Source organism: Colossoma macropomum, unplaced genomic scaffold, assembly GCF_904425465.1.
Source record: "Colossoma macropomum unplaced genomic scaffold, Colossoma_macropomum, whole genome shotgun sequence".
Taxonomy (NCBI): Eukaryota; Metazoa; Chordata; class Actinopteri; order Characiformes; family Serrasalmidae; genus Colossoma; species Colossoma macropomum.
Window position 1 is genome coordinate 36,639,282 of NW_023494795.1, and position 21,095 is coordinate 36,660,376.

Consider the following 21,095-nt stretch of genomic DNA (forward strand, 5'->3'; position numbering starts at 1 on the left):
AACAGTACAAATTTGTGCTTGTCATCCATTTCGTCAGTCAGGATTGAAACAGGGATTCCCCCGGTGGTATGAGGTATTTGCCTAATAGGTTAGTGTATTACAGTAGTTATTTTAGTGAGAACATTGATGAACAGCATTAAAACTAAAAAAAAAAACCCTGAATTCTATCAAACCAATTAAGGAGACGTATACAGAATACTTCATAGCACTCAGATTGGGATACAATCTGGAAATGAAATTGAGATTACACTCCCCCAGTCACTCAGCGGGCTGTTGCATTTTGGAAATAAGGACTGAACTGACCTTACTGTTCATTTCAATCAACTTGTTTATTGTAGTAAATGACAAAAAATATTACGGAGCCATTTAGAAACAGCAGGCATTAACATATTTTGATGTAAGAGAAAGTTTACCCAAGAAATTATCAAAAAAAGGGAAAAAAAATAGTCATAGGACCACAACAAACTTACAAACCTTTCAAACATAAGTTTTCATTTAGCACAAAGCAAACATTTCAGTAACATGAATTAAATCTGATATAAACTGGGAAAAAGGTAAATCTACAGAACGTCACACTTGAGGCTGTTCTTATGGATACAAAGGTAGCCAAGGAAGGAGGTCCGACATGATGAAATGCTTTGCGGTCAGTCAGTCAGTTCTTAGTGGCTCAGTGTGTTGCGTTCCCTTGCAACCACAACCTGGGAGAAATATTGTGTACCAAATGCAGCAATTTCCTGAGCAAAGGAAAAAAAAGCTCAAATTGTAAATGAAAGAGTTTATTAAGCTAGTGTATTGGCAGCTTTAGAACAGATGAGCAGAATCCAGAATTCAGTGTAAACTACTGGAGAGTCACGGAAAAGGAGGGTGCATAACATCTCTAGAAAAATCATGACGTTTAAAAAAGGGGGAATAATGATACAAAATATATTAAAACAAATCCTTCTAATTTTACCCTCCTGTCCAGTAAGTCCCACCACAAACCTCTAATAATCAAGGGCCTCATAAAGGTACCTTGATGTTAAATCTTTCTTGGCTGACTGAGCACACAAACATTATCAACGTAATATCAATAAGAACACTGAGGACCCAGTTTCCCAACAGCATCGTAGGAAAGATCCATGCAAGAGGTCGTAGCAAGTTTCAACTTCAACACTTTGTAACAGATAAAAAGATCTTAGGCCTGCGATACTTTTGGGAAACCCATCTGTTATTAGTTAACATTGGCCAATGATGCAGTGTAGTTCTCAAGTTAACAAACAACAGAAGAATTGGTGGAGTCCATGTGAAACGTCCCTTCATCCTCTATTTCCCCGCCTGTTGAGCCTGGCGTCTTAGCAAGACATAGATTTTCTCTTTGATCCAGTCTTTGTTGTAGGGCTGGTATGTCTGTGTATCTGCACGATACCTGTTCAAATCACCAGAGAGAGGCCATCATGTTTACAAAAGTCCTACAAACCTTTTCATGTATCACGCTTTGATTATACATCATAAATATCGAGAATAAAAGTAATAATGCATAAACTGCAAGGATTTGTGTGATGATGTAGATTTAGACACACATTTATTCAAATACTAATGACTATCCATTTACACATTTGGTGTGTCCCAAGGCGTAATATTCGGCTCACAAGTAAACTAGCCATAACAGTAATTTAATAGACCAGCTTCCTGGACATGTATTAACGCTAATTCTAGGAATCACCATATGACCAGTTCATCAGTCTTACACTGCGTTCAAAAGAAGCTCATAACTTGGAAATTCCCACCTGACAAGGCAAGAAAACGGTCCCTTAGGTGGGAATTCCCAATTGGAAAGTTGGGATGGTGTAAGCTCTGCATACAATATCAAATCAACGTGGCTTCCCACACCATCAACACTAATAAATTTGCTTTGGATCAGTCAATGTACAGATTTAATCAGCTACTGTGTCAAATTTCTACCATACATTTCACTGTTTTGAGAAGGTAAATGCATAATGGACGTTTAACGTCAGCTGGCTTGTTTATTGCTAACAATCCCCGTTTGTAGGGTTTCATTTTAAACAAATAAAAGCAAACCTGATTCTACATGTTTAATCAATTGGTCTTATAACCCATCGAACAACTGATCAAGTGTGCTTTTTGTTAGAATGAATGCCTTCAACTCTGTGGACAAGTCTGGAGTTATTTTTAGTCTTTGACCTGAAGAAGAATTCCAAAGTTTCTGTGTAACAATCACTGAGACAGAAAAAACATCATTTAAAGTGGTTTGCAAACTAGTAGTTACCCATTTGTTGCAACTAATGCACGAGGCTACATGGAACTGGTTCTTTGTAGAAAAACTTTGAAAATTTCTTTACAACGGTAGTGATATGGTTGTGATGTATACAACGCAAGTACAGCCCTTTTATGTAACATCCAATCCTTTTCTGAGTTAATATATATGATAATGGTAAAACAGCGGTATATACGTTTTCTTCAAACAAATATATTTTAGACCAAAACTCTCTAAACTTGTAACCATTTTATGAATGTTCTGTGAGGTAACTTTTAGAAACATTAAAATCTTTGGATGTAAGGTTTCCATCACCACCACACCTCACAAGGTTTCGCTACAAGGGAGCATTTCACATCAAACCACTCTGATTGACTTGGTTCACATCTTCATTTCATTACCTAAAAATTGTGAAAAATCTGTAGAATTCCCCTTTACTCTGGGTCTGGGAAACTGGCCCAACATGCAACAATATATGCATCACAATGTCATATTTATCATAGGTACTTACACCAGACAACTGAGATCAGCCAGGTCGTCAATGAAATCAAACAGCTGACTGATATCATAGGTGATGGAGGGACTGTTGGGATTCATTCTTTTCAGATGCTCTTCATACATTTTACACACCCCTACAGAAAAGGAAGTAGTAAATACATCTTATCTTCATTTAGTAATGCACTTCGTCTTGTTAAAGACGACTGTAAACTAATTTCAAAGAGAGCTCACCCTCCATGCATTCATTGACAGACTCATAATCTGCATAGGTTCTTCCCTCTGGCCTTTTTGTGGGCTGAACCAATAGGATTGTGTGAGACTGAGAGCGAGGGGAAAACGAGAAAGGTGAAAAAAATCAGATTTTTTGTCACACACCGATAGATATGTTTTCATTGACACAGATTAAAAATATTAAAGAGACGATCGTTACGAATGCACAAACTAGACAGCTCATAACCAACACGACACACCTTATCTCCCTAATAGCGCGATTTTCAAAATATTAACCCTTTACAGCGAAGTTTTGAGATTTTCAATCGAACTGTTAGCTAGCTAGCTAACGTTAGCCAATTTTATTCGCTAACCTAGGTAGCTTAAAGTTCTGTCATCGTATGTGGCCATATTAGCTAGCATATAGCTGTGAGTCATGAGGAACATAAGGAACAGCGTTTGAAAGTGGGCATTAAATATTCTTGAGATTTCGTTGTAGCTATAATCATTTTCGAGTACATCGACCCTAATCTTGCGAACTAGCAGTTAACGTTACCTATTCGTTGCGACTAATGCACGATGCTACACTGCAACATTAGCTAAGTAACTACCAAACAAGTCTTCATTGCTAACTACGAAGCAGCTAGACAACCAGAGGCAAACTACACATTCTTAAATATAAAACAAGGTATTAAATTTGCAATTTAAATACGTACCATCTTCGGGGCAAATATATAAAAGTGGCGAGGAAAGCTGTGAGTGCCTGCAGTGCTTGTAGTCGTTTCTCGAACAGCAGCAAAGACATGAATGGATTTCTGCAGTAAAAGTCCTTTTCCTTCGGTAAGGTTGTCAAAATACAAGTCACGACCAGGACCATCAATGATAAAAATCCACGCGCACATTATCACAGTTAAGATTTTTTGTACAGCATTCTTTTCTTAGTTTTTGTACATTAGTCGATTAATATAATAACCAGTATGATCATTTGGATAATGTTAATTTAGATAATTAATGCGATAATTTAGTTAATGTACTTTATTTATCAGATATTCTCTGCAGTGCCCCAGTTACTTTGGTATAGGAAGTTGTTACGCACTTACACTTCTAACTTATTTTTAAAATAATATAATAATTATATAATATAATGATTATGAACAACAGTAACACAAAAGCACAAAAGTAACCAGCAATTTTGGTCAATTTAATCTTGAGTTAAAGAGATGCACATGGATGACAGACAGAATGTCACTATGTTCCATTTGATATCCATTTTTAAGTACACCACTACATGTGTGATTGTTGGGAAGCCTTTGAGAGTCTTTATTTTTCATCAGAATTTTACAAATATAATGGCATTTTGTGTTTAGCACTTTTGCTTTAAAGCACATGCACAGAATTGCTGATATGTAAGTAAACTTATTGTATGTCTTTTCTGATGATATGCATTGTTGTTTTTGTACATGTGGATGCATTTGTGTTTTTGATTCCTTTGCAACTGCTCATCGACTGCTCTTCTTTTTTTGCTCCTCAGACACGAACACGGTATGGTCTTCCTCTGTAACTTCTTCTGGGTGCTGGAGCAGAGCCCCTGGCAGAACCTTCACATGTTCTCCTGCACTCATCCGCAGAGACAAAGTTGTTGCCGTTGCCCTGGCAACCACCATACCAAAACTGTGTGCAGGTCTGGGTGGAGGCATCAAAGTAAAAACGAGAGGTCCACTCATAGCAAGGGCCGACCAACCGTGGCATAGAGCACACATCAGGAACAGAAACAGAGGCAGAGTCCTGCCAAGAGAGAGAGGGGCATTTTATATATATATATGTATATATATATATATACATACACACACACACACACACACACACACATTAGCCACTTCTTCCTTGTCCATTTTATCAGCTCCACTTACTATATAGGTGCACTTTGTAGTTCTACAACTACAGACTGTAGTCCATCTGTTTCTGCACATACTTTGTTAGCCCCCCACAGGACCACCACAAAGGAGGTGGTGGATCATTCTCAGCACTGCTCTGGTTACAAGTGTATCAGACACAGCAGTGCTGCTGGAGTTTTAAAAAACTGTGTCCACTCACTGTCCACTCTATTAGACACTCCTACCAGGTAAGTCCACCTTGTAGACGTAAAGTCAGAGACAGTAGCTCAACTGTTGGTACACAGTTTGTGTTGGTCATCCTCTAGTCCTTCATCAGTGGTCACAGGACGCTGTTGGCTGGATATTTTTGGTTGATGGACTATTCTCAGTCCAGCAGTGACAATGAGGTGTTTAAAACTCCAGCAGCACTGCTGTGTCTGATCCACTCGTACCAGCACAACACACTCTAACACACCACCACCACGTCAGGGTTACTGCAGTGCTGAGAATGATCCACCATCCAAATGATACTTGCTCTGTGGTGGTCTTGACCATTGAAGAACAGTGTAAAAGGGGGCTAACAAAGTCTGCAGAGAAACAGATTGACTGCTCCTAAGTGCTCCTATACAAGGAGGTGTACTTAATGAAGTGGCCAAGTGGTGCATATATATTCCTATATAAAAGTCTGAGCTCCCCTGGTCATCAAATGTTTTGTTGATTTTCTAAGTAAAAATAAGTTACACAGTTAACACACTACTGTACATTTTAATGCGCAATTACTGTTTCTTTGCTGAACTTACTGAAAAATAATAAATGTGGCCTATGCAAAAGTTATGGCTCATTGAAATTGTGCACTAAAATTTGTAGAAAAAATCTTATTTAAGTGTCTTCTCTATAGAGGATGTGTTAACTTACTTTCACTTACAAAATCAACAAAACATGCAATTAGAGGTCATTCAAGCTTTTGCATACAACTGTATAAGGATTGTTAAACAGAGTGGTTTTGGGGTTCCCTTTAAACATAGAAATTTCCTGAGCAGATAAAATTTATCCAAATCGCTCTCCAAAAAAATCTCCATTTTTGCCCATTTTGATTTTTCTACATCATTTGAACACGATAGCAGTCTCATATTACATGTAGAAATTTCATGTTGAATAGGCTAATAGAAATGCTCCAAATTCACTTTGTAAACCTCTTTACATTATTAAAAGAAACATTAAAAGAAAAGAACGTTTTTGCCTTCTTCTGTAAAGTTACCATTGTGGAGATATATGTTTTTCTTTGGTCAGGGATATTTTGTAAGTTTAAAGCACCCAGAATCAAACAGACATGCAGAGCAGCAGTGCTACTATGCTGTATACCAACCACTTCATTTTTTGTTGTTGACTGAGCAATAAAACAATTTTTTTAGTTTTGTAAGCTAAATGAACACAAGGGCTAGATTAGCACATTTCAAGTACATTCTATTAGCCAATGCAGTATAAACATTATTTACTTTTTAACTGGCATTTTAAATTTTAAATCAGTTGCCTTTTAAAATAACATGAATCAAATAAAGTGCTGTGTTAAATGTAAGAGGTGACTGACTATTTAGCATAATGTATAATTATGCTATGACTTTGGTGTAGGTGTAGCAGCAGCGTTCAAATATAGTGCCAGAAATCATGAACTGATGACTGAATTATCACTGCTGAAACAAATGTGTCAATACTAAACAGAAGTTTGTTTTGGTAGTGATATATTTGTTTTAATTATGACAGTCCAAGCTAATCTTGCACTTATCTCTAAATGTGTACATTAACGGAAAAAAAATTATCAGCAATTTCTGTTTGACAGACACAATGTTTTATTAACTCTTATAGTATTAGAGTTATAAAGTGGTGACACTTTTTGAAAACGTATGGATTTTCGGACTTTGTTCAAAATGTTAAAAGACATCTACTCACCGCAAGGTCAAGACGGAGTAAAAGGTTTTTTATTTCTTCCTGGTCACATATTTAGGGGGGTGGCCACAAGTTGATTCAGTCCAGAGAGATTAATTGTGTGTGTTTCGGTAGTGACATGAAAATTGAGGACAGCATATTTTCAGTTTTTAAAAATGATTATTATTTTGTTTTATTTTTTTTAAGATTGAAGCAAGATAGGAATTGAAATGGCATATTGAATAGAGACAAAACATGGCCAAATAGTGTTTAAATAGTGTTTTTTATGTTTTATTTTTGATGTCATTTCAGATGCAATGCTCAATACAGCCAATGTAAGCAAATGTATCAAACTATTGTTTTGTTTACATACACACAAATACATATATATATATATATATATATATATATATATATATATATATATATATGTATGTATATATGTGTGTGTGTGTGTGTGTGTCAACCAGCCACTTTAAGTACGCCTCTTTATATCTACAGTCATTGTCCATTTTATGAGCTCTACTCACCATAAAGGTGTACCTAGTAGTTCTACAAATACAGACTGTAATACTTCTGTTTCTCTGCATACTTTGTAGCCCCCTTTCACACTGTTCTTCAATGGTCAGGACCCCATAGGAGCAGATATTATTTGGGTGGTGGATGATTCTCAGCACTGCAGTGATACCGACGTGGTGGTGGCATGTTAGTGTATGTTACGTGGGTACAAGTGGATCTATATATTGGATATCAGATACATATTTTATATATGTATTTTTTTATAACTTTATTCAGAATGATGAATGAGGCTGTAGATACTTTTGAACTGCAATGTCTTACCCTGTGGACGTAGTCTGGACACCCTGCTCGTCCATAGCCCTGAGCAGGAGTTACTCCATCCAGACAGCAGCCAAACCTGCCAGGCACACACAAACACCCAGGTAAAGAAGCAAACATGCCACGTTATATTGATTACGATGATGATGAAAGTGCACCTACTCATAGTGCATATCAATGTATCAACAAATATCAACATTTACAAAAATGAAAAGAAAAAAATAGACAGACCTTCATTAAATTCATAATAGTTACATAGGAAAGTACTACATTTGAATGACTGTACCGCCACATAAATGAAAAGTGCTAGTACCTGCTTCTAACACAGTCATCTGGAGCACAGCCCTCTCCTCTTGGTCCTGTAGCAGCAGTGTGGCCATCAGGACAGCAGCCGTAGTATGACTGAGCACAGTGTGGACCAACCATAGGCGTGTATGGGTTGTATGGCCGATGGACTGTCAATAATTCAAGACAGGAACTAAAGCATTTGTTATGCTGGAAGTGGGTGATTCATGTTCCAAACTACTACTTCTAATGTTTTTATTAAACTGTACTTGTATCTTGTATCTGTAGCTTTGTATCTTTAACCTTTATGATAAAAATTTAAATATGGATCAGTAATATGTGTGGTCATGCTTGTTATGTAAGTGAAAATGCCTACCTGACGGTTCACCATGGACATAAGGTACAAATCCTCTCAGAGAGCTCTCATGACCACTGGGGTCCTGAACACTGGGCACCACTAAACAGAGATACACACAATCAAATATGGATCCTCTGATATTTGTGCATCATACTCTCAATTACCAAAACACAGTTTTTTACGAAAACATCAGTAACTCAAAGGGGAACATTTGTGAATAAACTGTAAGTTGGCTTGACAAAGCCGTTTCTAAGAAATCTCTAGTGTTGCTAAGCCATTGCTGTGGTATCCCAGGTGGTTGCTAAGGTGTTACTCTGCCATTGCTGTGGCATTCAACGTGGTTGCTAAATTGTTACAAGGCCATTTCTGTGGTATCCCAAGTGGCTGTTAAGGTGTTGATAGGCAAATGCTGTGGTATCCTAGGTGGTTGCTAAGGTGTTGAATAAAATAATAGTATAATATAGTAAAGAATAGTAAATAAAAACAAATTAAAATTCTTGACCAGAGCCAGATTTTACATTCAGGACACCCTGGGCCAATTGCTTTACAAATTTACCTTTTTTGTACTTTAACATAAATTATATGATGTTGCTTTTTATTTATGCTTTTAAATGAAACATAATATTAACAATGTAATGAAAAAACACTTTTATTATTGAAACCCTTTCAATAATAAAGGCCTTTCAGTAGAACATTCATCCATGTTACTGAAGACCTAAAAGCCAAGTGAGGCGTTTTTCCTGCAAGAAGTTTCTGGTGCTGTTTGAACACGCCAGCAATGACCAGTGGACAAGAACAAAAGAAACAGCATTTATAAACACTGTTTTTAATTTTCTTTAATTTTATGACTCATCAAATAAAAAAATCAGCATTTTCCTCTTTTGGATGAAGACCCAAAGTCAAATTCACCCTTTTTACCCTTTTCAGCCCTAAAAAAAACAATACAGTACAAAACCTTACTTTGAATGGACAGTATTCAAATCCAGACCTCAAGTCCAAATCTTCTCCTGGATTTGGTAATCACTGGTACTCAAATGAACAGCATAGAATTAATTTCCCGTTAAAAGGAGTCTTGTGTGAATGCAGTGCTGAACTTGTCATTGAATTAAATTCATAATCAAATTTGTAAATCGGTAACTCAATTTGAAATTCCTACGTATGCTTTTCATGTGATTTTCATACAAATCATACAAACCCAGTTCCAAAACAGCTGGGACATTAACAGTATGTGAAATGCAAAATAAAACAAACAGCAGTGATTTGTAAATCCACTTTGACCTGTATTTAAATGAATGCAGTAAACCAACTAAACTAACTAAAGCTCCTTAAAAACAAAACAAGATTGTTTATACACTCAAAATGTCAGCTGATTCTGTGAAGATCCTGGAGTTGTAATAGCGTGTTTTGGCAGGTGAATTGTAAACATAGAGTAAAAGTTTTTAACAACTAAACTGTGATTCATAATCGCAGCATGAACACTGAAATGATGTACATTAACTTTTGTAGCTCTCATGTGAGGATCATATTCACAAAACTTAGATCACAATCACACTTGCAGTTTATGAATCGGATTATGGATTTGCAATTTGTATAATTATTCATACAATAACTAAAATCTTGTCACTGCATTCAAGTTTGATTCCTTTTGACAGGAAATTAACTCCATTACTTGATGAAACATGTTGGCCACTTTGTCAAGGGATAAAGGCATAAAGGGACAGTGTAGTATCTGGACCTCAAGGATTATGATTGGAATCTGGCATGCACTCTCACCCTGTGCTCCAGGGCAGGGCTGTGTGTTGCAGTTCTCTACACTGTGAGGTTTGGACTGAGGGGAACATCTTTCATCTCCATATTGGTTCTGATCCAGATCCATACACACCACTCTACGCTCCCGGGTCCCTGTGCCACAACTCCGAGTGCACTGAGAGCCAGATAGAGGACAATTATAAAAAGTCAAAAGCTTCTTCTCCTTCTCGCTTCCTCTTTTGTTTCTTTAAAGCTACCATACATTAACTACTCTACACTAACTTGCAGCAGCTCCACTCATGCAAAACCTGACTTTGATCATCATAAGAAGATTAAAAGAAATGTCTAAGATCATGGTGGAGTGTCAGTTTGTTCTTCTTACCAGGCTCCAATCGTTGACATAGTAGCGGAACACCTGGTGGCAGGCAGGTTTCTGACAGGTACGGACCTCCGCAGGGCGCGAGAGACCACTGCAGTGGTGCTCAGGGAGACGCTGTCCTCGGCTACCAACGCAGAAAACCTCCCTCACCTGCTGACCCTCACCACACGTCACTGAGCACTAGGGGCCGCACAAGAAGCGTGACCACTGGGTCCACAAATCCATTCCTCACTCTCATAACTACATACGTTACAAAGTAGTTTCATAGATTCCAAATCATTTTTTTTAGGATTTATTAAATAACAAGGCTAATAGTCAATGTAAAAACCTGTAAAAGGAATTTCTCTTGATGCATGCGTCGAAATTTCCATACTGTAATGAAACAAATAATATATAATGCAGAATGTAAATCTACAACCGTAAATCGTGTGATGTAAAGTCACATTCTGAATTGATAGAGTGGACGCGTTCCATCCACTTTTAGAAATGATATGAGAACATTTGGAGGGTTGTGGGATGATTGTTGAAAAAGTACATAACTGAGTTTCATAAGAGCTGTCAGATATCAGTCCTTATGCAGCTGTCAATTACAGTGTGAAACTCTTTTAAACCCAAAATAGATTCTTTTAGTTATAGCCAGTAATGACAAAAACAAAGAAGCACTTACCTGCCCAGGGATCATTTTCAACACTACTGTACTATGGTCATATGTTGACTTAAGCCACAACAGTTATTAATAGTTCTTCCTTTTTTCTTCTTATTTATCATAATTTTTAGCATTATTGGGAATTTTTCTAAAACATGTATAGCAATATGAAGAGAGAAAAAACTGCCAAAACTGAATCTCTCTACTATGTATTCCTGTTAAAAAATGCTATTTGTTTTTGTTTTTTAGTATCGGTATATAAAGAATGAAATAGCAATATAACAAGCATAATTGTAGGTGTAATTTGTTTATACATTTTTCATGTTCTAATTGCTGGATGTAAGTTTAGCCTCCTGATGTTGGTCCCCCCACTTGTCAGACCAAATCTGCACACCCCCCCCCGCCACGGTTACCGTGCTAAAGCTGCTGACACTGTACTCAGCGCAGGCGTGCTGGTTGCAGGCTCTATGGGCAGCTGGCCTCTGTAAGCCCTGTGCAACGCAGTACGAGTCGTCCACCACATGTCCATCAAGCACACAGTTTACACTGCGGGTCTGCGTGCCCCCACCACACGGAGCCGTGCACTCTGAATAAGCACCAAATGAATACCTGGACACACATAAAGATGTAAGTACAGAAAGTATTACAGTAGTCCAATTTTCCGTTGATTGGCAGTGACATCACTATAACATATTATATGAGAAAAGGCTTCGTTTTCTTTGTTGATAAGGGTTCTTACATTTATTATTTAGTCCTAATTGAATGCCTCTGACTCAATTAATCACCTTTAAGTTCTCTGCTGATAAACATACACCATCCAGCCACTTTATTAAGTACACCTCTTCTATCGACACTCAGTGTCCATTTTATCACCTTCACTTACTATACAGGTGTATTTTGTAGTTCTGCAATTACAGACTGTAGTCCATCTTTTTTCTGCATGCTTTGTTAGCCCCCTTTTACCCTGTTCTTCAATGGGCAGGACCCCCACAGAGCAGGTATTATTTGGATGGTGGATCATTCTCAGCACTGCAGTAACACTGACGTGGTGGTGTGTTAGTGTGTGCTGTGCTGGTATGAGTGGATCAGACACAGCAGTGCTGCTAGAGTTTTTCGTAAGTGGAGCTGGTAAAATGGACAACGAGTGTAGGGGGTGTATTTAATGAAGTGGCTTGTTGTTGGATAATTGGCCAGGAAAAAAAAATCATGTTTTTACAAAGTTAATGTTGCTTCCAAAAATTGGAGTGGAGTGTATTCCAAAGGTGAGCAGCATGGCGATTGTTATCATTGTCATCCTAAATTACATCACATCATAAATTGCTTTTCTGATCTCATTAAAACTATCATCATGACTTAAAGGGGAATTCCTCTATTGTTTGCAAAATTTTTACATAATTAGATTGCTGAGATGTAAACAAAGTCATTGCATTTTTTTAACATGATATAATTCACTGTAAAGAAACTTACTTAGTCTGATTTTTTGCAGTAATGGTGAAGGCTACAGTGCAAATACTGCCATTGTATTATCCAAAATGGCCAGTGATAGTACACGTGTCTTCTGAGTAATGTGTAATGTTTTTAAAGATAAATTAGGGGTAAATCTGAAAAAAAATCTTCTTTGGCTTATTTGGGTAATGTTTTGCCTTACAGCTCCCTGTATGTATCTCCACTATGAATGGATTTTTTGAAAAAAAATATATGTTTTAGGCCAAAAACCTCAAAACCATCGCAAAACAACGTCTCTCGCTTCAAGCTGTGTATTCATACCTATAACTTTCATAGGCATTAAACACTTCAGATGTCTGGTTTCTTTCACCACCACTATGAACAAGTCTATGTAATTTTCTCTAAAATGTAGCAACACATCAAACCACTCTGAGTGACTTTGTTTACATCTTCAGTTGAATTCCCCTTAAAAAAAACTGCAACTGCATGCCTTATAACAAAGAGAGCATATTTAGTCCTGTTTAAAAGGATTTGGTGCAGTGCAATATGTCAAACTATAAAATAAATAGTGTCATATTCATAATAAAAACATTGTACTCATAGTTTTGATCATATTTACAAAGGACATATTACTGTCTGTTGGTGGCATTACTATTATTATTTGTCTGTTTCAACTTTTCAAGCAAAAAAAAAAGTCGCGTCACAAATTGTGTATCGTGAAAATATGTTGAAGTATCATGATATTATATTTTTGCCATATCTCCCAACCCTAATTCTAAAGTAATAGCCAACTATAAACCTTAGCCACACATAAACAGACCTATAAGCCTCTGTAGTGTGAGTTATTCCAGGTCTCGGGATGTGACTGACAGAAGGAGAGGGTGGATGGTCAAAGCCCACAATTTCACCATGACTCACCGCCTGTAAATCAAGACAGCAGCATTAGCGTGTGTCTGTGTCTAATTCATGAGTGTGCATGTCGTTAAAGTGCTTGAGTGTGCACTTGCCCTGCAGACACCCTCAACGCAGATGTCACTGCGGCCCACGTAACATCGAGTACCGTCCACTACAGTAGGACGATGGCGATAGTAGAAATTCTCTCCTCGGGGTACACACACCAGCTCACATGGGTTCGAGCCTGCACACAAGCACAAACACATTCGAAAAAAATGGAATTTATATATGATCATTTACAGACATGTTTGGTGTCCAAATGTTGAAGCTTTAGTTTGGCACTGGAGCTAAAGGCTAATGTAGCTAAGTGAAGGTTATCCACAGCAATTAGCATTGTGCAAACTGCATGCTTGAATCATCATCATTGCCTCAATTCATGTCAAGCTGTATCACATACTATTGTAAAAATGGGCATGGAGAATTTTAGCTTATGCTCTTTTTTGGCATTTTTCCCCAGTTTTGTCTCCAATGTAATTATGTCCAATTCTACCTGGTCTCCCTTAATCACGCAATGCACTAGGAAGGTCAAGGCTAACATGTGCTACCTCAGAGTCATGTGAAGCCAGCCACCTTATCTTAACAGCCCTTAATGAAGTGTCATCGGACAGCTCAGCACGCTTGAAGCAGAGCGCTAACTACCAATTCTGTTACGTCAGCTAACAGATGCTCACACTGGCTAGCATTGTGCTGAGTGATGGGGAAAGGGAGGGCCATCCTACCCAACCAGAGACAGCATGGCCAATCGTGCTCTCTTGGACTCCCAGCTATGGATGGCAGTGGTATCACCATTTGTTTGTGCTCTTGTCCACTTTTATAGATAACAGTATGTCATACATTATCAGAAACCAGATAAGCAAGTCTGTTTGGGTTTTCTGAATAACAACAATCTGAGGCAAGTTGGTGACAATTTAGGTCAGAAATATATTCAACCGTATGCTAATGCAAATTACAACACTTGACAAATGCATTGCAAAGGCACGGTCCTTCTATACAAACTCACCCTGAGTCCTTACATAAGTCCTTACGCTTAAGAATGGTGGTTAAAACAGTCAGTACTCAAGAGGGCAATAGAGAAAAGACAGAACTCTAGCTCTACTGTTATTTTAGCATCCACAACTACTAAACGTGGACAGTAAAGGAGTGTGAGCTGCCTTACTTGCTCTAACAGAATGAAGAAGTGATGTATCATATAAGGATCATTCTACTGAATTGGTTTCAAGTTTGAGTTAAAATCATCAGACTTTTAACTTTAATTGACCTTGACTTTAGAACTCCTTTTGCTTTGAATGACCCTAAACCTTAATTACATTTATACTTAACCAAACCAGTGCTCAAACTTTCCATTTGAAACCTTCCATTTTTTCACCACCACAACAATAAAACCACCTCCAAAACAAATGTTTCAGTAGTGACTGTTTCAGTAGTGTCAATTTTAGCTAATTTTGTGCATAACCCAAAAATGCTAGCCAGTACATGACTAGTAAACACAGCTTTGAGCAATTGTACACACATAAAATCATAATATGTGTCATTAAAACACAAAAAGTTACTTAATTGCACAAAATATGTAGTTTTCAGATTTTCATACCTCCATAATAAGGCTGCCAGGCGTAGCGTTTGCCCTGGAAATCCATTCTGTCGAACCGGGAGCACTGTTCCTCACGGAAATCCAGAGATCCAGATGGACATTCCTTATACAGGACACAACAAGCACATCAGTTAACACCTGCTCACCCAGACAGACGCTGCTGTATGCATGGGATTAGATATATTAGACGTACTTGGGTCCATACTAGGTTCATACTACACTCTCTAAAGAAAAGGTACTAAACTGTCACTGGGGTGGTACCATCAAGTAGCTGGGTGGTACCCTCAGGGTACATCTTTGGTACCTTTAGTTAGAGAACATAAATGTACCCTGTTCCACGTACTATATTCTATTGCAATTATATTTTTTACTCCACATACCCTGTCTTGACTCCAGGCTTTTTATTAAATTTTTTTATTAAGCTATGAATTAAGCCATGAAAACTTACAAAGATGCACCTTTTCCATGGGAAACTGGCCATAGCAAAATTTTGCTTTTAACCAATCACAAAAAGCGTTTATTGTGTGCTGTACAGTACTGTGTACAGTATTTGAAATTAATATAGTGGGGACAGGTTTTACTTATACCATATCATCACCATATCACCACGCCACCATTAATGAGCCCAAAAAGATAGCATTATACCACTTTTTCTTTTCCAGCATTGATGTCAATATTGGCATATGTAAACCTATACATTTTAAAATAAGCTATTGTAAGTACTTAAGATGACTAATATCTAAAAGTATTACATTCAAACAGCTCAAATACTTCCATACAGGAATAATGAGTATTGAGTAATGGTTTGAGTATTTCCATAACTGCTGATCTCCCGGGATTTCCATACACAACAGTCTCTAGTTTACTCAGAATGGTGCAATAAAGAAAAAAATTCAGTGAGCAGCAGTTCTGCAGACGGAAATGACTTATGATGATGATTGTCAACAGAGAACGGCCAGACTGGTTTGAGCTGACAGGAAGGCTACAGTAACTCAGATAATAATAACCCGGTAACGCTTAGCTAGCCAGTCCATCTTCTTAGGCTACATGCAGCCACAGTTATTATCTATTATATTGCTCTGCAAGCGATTCTGTGATATTTCAGGCTAGATTTGTTACAGAAGCTGATGGGCGTTATTTTTTCAATGATATTTGATACAGTATTTTCTGCAGGTATAGGATTGGTGCCACCTCTGCCGTCTGTATCATGCTGTCTTATCCCCTTACCTGTGTGTTGCAGAGCTTGTAGGACTTGGAAGGTCCAACACAGTTGTGTCCACCATCTGTCCTGTAAATAATATTGGGAAAAAGAGAGAAAAAAATTATAAAGGAAACCACACAAGCACATACACATTCACACATGCACATACATACCTCATGGTGTTGCAGACCCTTGTCCTCACAGCCACTCCAGTGCCGCAGGTGCGGCTGCAATCTCCATATGGTCCATATTCTCCCCAGTGGTCATCACTTGGCTGTCTCAACTATGACACACACAAAGAAAGTAAAAAGTAAACACAAGCTACTTCATAGAATGATGATCAATTCAAAGTCTCTACCACACATTCTTAGAGACAGTAAAGCAGGCCTACACTATGGTGCCCTACTGGTGATATTGTTTCTAAAAATAGTGCATGGCCACAACTGAGGTGTAGCATTGAGATTGTTAAGACATGGCACAACTCAGTAAAGCATGGAAACAAGATACTTAAGTCACCACTTAGTAAGGTATGGGAACAAAATAATTAAGTCATAGCCACAACTAAGTGAGGCACAGACACGAGATCATTAAGCTATAGTTATGACTTAGAATACCACAGGTATAACATCATTAAATCACAGCCACAACTTAGTAAGGCATGGGAACAAGATAATTAAGATATAGTCATGACTTTGTAAGGCATGGGGAACAAGGTAATTAAGTCATAGCCACTACTTAGTAAGGTGTGGGACAAGATTATTAAGTCACGATAATCAAGTTGTGGTCACGACTTAGTAAGGCGGTGGTATGAGATGATTAAGTCATAGCTACGACTTAGTAAGGAGTGGGTATGAGATAATTAAGTCATAGCAATGACTAAATAAGGCATGTGAACAAGATAATTAAGTCATAGCCAGGATGATTAAGTCATAGCCGCTACTTAGTAAGGTGTGGGACAAGATAGTTAAGTCACGATAATCAAGTTGTGGTCACGACTTAGTAAGGCGTGGGTATGACTTAATTAAGTCATAGGCGCTACTTACTAAGGTGTGGGGACAAGATAATTAAGTCATAATAGTAAGTTGTGGTCACGTCTTAGTTAGGTGAGGGAAGAGATAACCAAGTCATTCCTAAGGATTACTATGTTGTGCCCACACATTGTTTTTATTAACAAGTTATATCACCAGTGGGGCTCCGTAGTGTACAGATGAAACCTACATTATCACTAAAGAAAAACGCTCAGTGCTTTATCTGTCATGCTGCTCTTGCAATAGATCCCTACCAGCACTAGTGACAGCAAATAATCTTCAGCCTGTTGCAAGTTTTAGTAGTTGCCCAAACCTGGATAAATGTTTGTTTATACCTAGCTAAACTTTGTGATTTAAAAAAAATCTCACCAGACAATGAGCATCTTTAATTCATCTGCAGGTGCACGTATGCAGTGAAATTTAGATTAAAGTGTGAGCTTAGTTAAAGTACTTGCTGTTGACTGAGCATTGATGAATGGGAAACCTGGACTTATGTTAGTGATAGTTAGATCCCAGCACATATAACCAGGTAGGTGTTACTCACAGAGAGCACTGGAGCTGTGAGCAGGTACAGGACCCCCAGGAGTGACAGGAGAATCATCTGCACAAGGGAAACACACACAATGCCCAGCACTGACATTACTGAGGTAAAGCAAGCCTCACAGAAAGACCTTAAAATTTAATCTAATAAATGATGCATTTTTTTTTCTTTTCTTTTTTGCAACTACACTACTTTACACACATCTGTCTTTTATTTAGTCATTGTCCATTTTATCAGCTCCACTTATCATACAGGTGCATTTTGTACAATTACAGATTGTACTTGATCTGCTTCTTTGCTTAGTTTGTTAGCCTCTCATGTAAGTGTTGCTGCTGTCCTGAGACCAGTGCGCCACTCAAATAATACCCCCTGCTAGCCCCCTTTTACCACCACAGGACCACGACAGAGCAGGTTTTATTTGGGTGGTGGATCATTCTCAGCACTGCAGTAACACTGTTGTGGTGGTGGTGTGTTAGTGTGTGTTGCGCTGGTACAAGCGGATCAGACACAGCAGTGCTGCTGGAGTCTTTAAACACTCACTGTCCACTCTATTAGACACTCCTACCTTGTTGGTCCACCTTGTAGATGTAAAGTCAGAGACGATAGCTCATGTGTTGCTGCACAGTTTGGGCTGGTCATCCTCTATTCCTTCATCACTGCCCACAGGACGCTGTTGACTGGATATTTTTGGTTGTTGGACTATTCTCAGTCCAGCAGTGACACTGAGGTGTTTAAAAACTCCAGCAGCACTGCTGTGTCTGATCCACTCAGACCAGTGCAACACACACTAACACACCACCACCACATCAGTGTCACTGCATTTTTTTAATGCACAATTACTGTTTAATACCCGAATTTACCATTTTGGAAAAAAAAACAAAAAAACATAAAATATAGAGTGTGCAAATGTTATGGCACAGTTTCCAAAGTGTTCAATTTAGCAAATAAATAGAAATTGTGCACTCAAATCTACAGAAAATACCTTTTCTTTTAGGTGTTTTCAGTTAAGATTCCAGTTTCAGAACATTTCAGTTAAGTCTGCCTTTCAATGTATATTTCTTGACTGTTCTATGTCTATAAATGCTGTTATTTGATCCTATTTCAGTTCTTTATACTGACTAAGCGTAGAATTTTGTCTTTGAGAGGTTCTTACCTTGTCCTTCTGTCTCGCTCTGTGTCAGACGTTAATCCAGTCACTGCAAGAGTGAACTGATGTTTATGTCCCGCCTGGACTGCATATCTCTCTTCCCTGCACGCACACACACACACACACACACACACACACACACACACACACACACACATACATAAACACCTACAAAACACTTCACTTATGAAATCATAATTAACCCCTCCCAAAGAAGGAAAACGTCCTCTTTTGCCATGTCATGAAGTTTACACAGAGTAACAGAGCAGATGAACGACAAACTGTGTAACATTTCTCATATTTATAAAATGTCATACTTATAAAAGAATAAAATGAATAGGAATGGAAAAACTATTATATTGCCTAATGTTACATAAAATATTTAAATGAAAGGTTTCATTGCAAAACGCTGTATATACGGATATAAAGAATTTTTCAAAAGATAAAACAACTGATGTATAATGGAAAACACGTTCTAAATTCTCTATAAAAGGTGATATTAATCATAATATTACACTGATATTTTTTGTTTGTGTAAAGCCCACTCCCAACAACATATATTATGAAAAAAAACATCGATCTAAAGTTTTTACATTTTATAAATGTTTACGTATTGAGATCAGCATCAACAGATAAGACCATGGTGAAAGTCTTTTTTTCATTTAAACCTGGAAATAAACAACAGAAAGTTTTAGAATCTTGAAAAATAAAAAATAAAAAAGTTATGACAAGAAATATTTGAAATTCTGCACTATTTCTAGGTCACTATTCAAACTGAAGCATTAAGGCCTTTGTACAAATAGGTAAAATTCTTTGTTTTCGTTTTATTCCTTCCATTGAAACACGTGTTCAGACGATGGTTCTGGTGGATTTGTTATACTGATCAGAAGCTTTTTCACAAACTCTATGCTAACTTGGGCACTTTCTGTCATTAAAGCAAAAGGGGGACCAAATCATATACTTAGAAATTCTGAATATTCGTGTAAACATTCAAAGATTCTACTTTTCACTCAAAGTGTTATGCTGCATGACCCCACTGCAAGTATGTGAAAAATACTGATTATCAGAATCAGCCAATAATTGCTATATCAGTGCACCCCTAAAAATGCAGTTTTTGCAGTTTTTAATATTTCACTACTCAATAAAAAAACTTCAAAATTTCTGATATAGTCAAAAATATATCTATATATTTTTAATGAAAAGTACTCAGGGTGGCATTGGTGATGTTCCAAATACAATTTATTTATATCCATCTTATACAGACAGTGACAGACATGGTCATTAGTTCAGGCTCCTTTTACTCTTTCATTCATTTCTGCAACACAATAGGAGAAAATGTTCAAAACATTCATCAGACTATCCCTCACTGGAAAAACATAATTGATCTTTTACAAGCTGTTGACAAAAATCCAGTAAGTCTCCCTCAGGAGTCCAGCAGTGGCTTGCTGAAAAGTCTAGAAGATAGATAGACTGTGCACACGTGTTTATGAAAGAGAGATCTCAGGGAAAGTGTGGCCTTCATGCAGTGAGAGCTTTTTCAATGTCCTCACCGCAGATGATTCGTACCGCACGCACCATTGCCACTAAACACAGCGTATTAAATCATGGGGTGTGAGTGACTCTTCAGGCTCCATGGTTTGAAGATGCTATTTTAGGCTCTCTCGCTTTTCAACAGCCAGACAAACAGATACAGGTACTCATTTGGGGATTGGAAAGGGGGGCACTGGAACCATACACGCAGTACCAGCCTTAGCCCAAACACAGAGCCGGATGCAACAGTTATCACAGAGAGCTACAGACAAACAGAAGAGATTGCGCTTAATTCCAAACATTTTGAATTTGAATTTGAAATGAATTATGTTGGGTATTTCCGTGCTCAAGCTAAGTGAAGTAATGAAGGCTGAGCTTATACAATTTGAGTGGTTTAAGCTGATGAATAGGCCCTGTGTCTTTCAATGAAACAATGCAAAGTTTGCATAGCTAGCTAATTAGATTACTGAGGATAACATAGCAGAGCGTGGGCGAGTTCCGTTACTTTAAATAACAAAACAGCGTCATGGTCACCTTTGTTTCATTGTAAAGGCTTGAGCTGATGAGTACTTCTACCATGTACTGTCCACTTTTACTGCAAGTTGTGCATTCAATCTGGTAAATGTAACAGGACATACCGGTGAGAG

The 21,095-nt window shown here is 37.8% G+C and overlaps 2 protein-coding genes across 2 annotated transcripts; both read right to left on the reverse strand.

The window, feature by feature from the left end:
• Positions 1-304: 304 nt before the first annotated feature.
• Positions 305-3,879, reverse strand: erh (ERH mRNA splicing and mitosis factor). Its single transcript, XM_036582333.1, has 4 exons — positions 3,679-3,879; positions 2,984-3,071; positions 2,766-2,886; positions 305-1,405 (listed from the first exon to the last, which is right to left on the reverse strand). The coding sequence occupies exons 1-4, from the start codon at positions 3,862-3,864 to the stop codon at positions 1,303-1,305; spliced, it is 498 nt and encodes a 165-aa protein (XP_036438226.1). The 5' UTR covers positions 3,865-3,879; the 3' UTR covers positions 305-1,302.
• Positions 3,880-4,255: 376 nt separating this feature from the next.
• On the reverse strand, positions 4,256-19,047 carry paplnb (papilin b, proteoglycan-like sulfated glycoprotein). The gene is made up of 14 exons (XM_036582332.1): positions 18,925-19,047; positions 17,775-17,831; positions 16,376-16,485; positions 16,229-16,289; positions 15,002-15,104; positions 13,467-13,597; positions 13,280-13,380; positions 11,427-11,622; positions 10,371-10,547; positions 10,013-10,163; positions 8,258-8,338; positions 7,910-8,051; positions 7,600-7,675; positions 4,256-4,747 (listed from the first exon to the last, which is right to left on the reverse strand). The coding sequence occupies exons 2-14, from the start codon at positions 17,829-17,831 to the stop codon at positions 4,490-4,492; spliced, it is 1,644 nt and encodes a 547-aa protein (XP_036438225.1). The 5' UTR covers positions 18,925-19,047; the 3' UTR covers positions 4,256-4,489.
• Positions 19,048-21,095: the final 2,048 nt, after the last annotated feature.

Excerpts from the sequence above, each read along its gene's own strand:
- erh (XM_036582333.1), bottom strand. The coding sequence starts at position 3,864 with ATGTGCGCGTGGATTTTTATCATTGATGGTCCTGGTCGTGACTTGTAT. Across the intron at positions 2,887-2,983 it reads TGTCAATGAATGCATGGAGG|GGGTGTGTAAAATGTATGAA; the intron begins GTGAGCTCTCTT and ends CCTTTTCTGTAG. Across the intron at positions 1,406-2,765 it reads GCTGATCTCAGTTGTCTGGT|GTATCGTGCAGATACACAGA; the intron begins GTAAGTACCTAT and ends TGATTTGAACAG.
- paplnb (XM_036582332.1), bottom strand. The coding sequence starts at position 17,831 with ATGATTCTCCTGTCACTCCTGGGGGTCCTGTACCTGCTCACAGCTCCA. Across the intron at positions 16,486-17,774 it reads TCACAGCTCCAGTGCTCTCT|TTGAGACAGCCAAGTGATGA; the intron begins GTGAGTAACACC and ends TGTGTGTCATAG. Across the intron at positions 10,548-11,426 it reads GTGTCAGCAGCTTTAGCACG|TGCTCAGTGACGTGTGGTGA; the intron begins GTAACCGTGGCG and ends TGCGGCCCCTAG.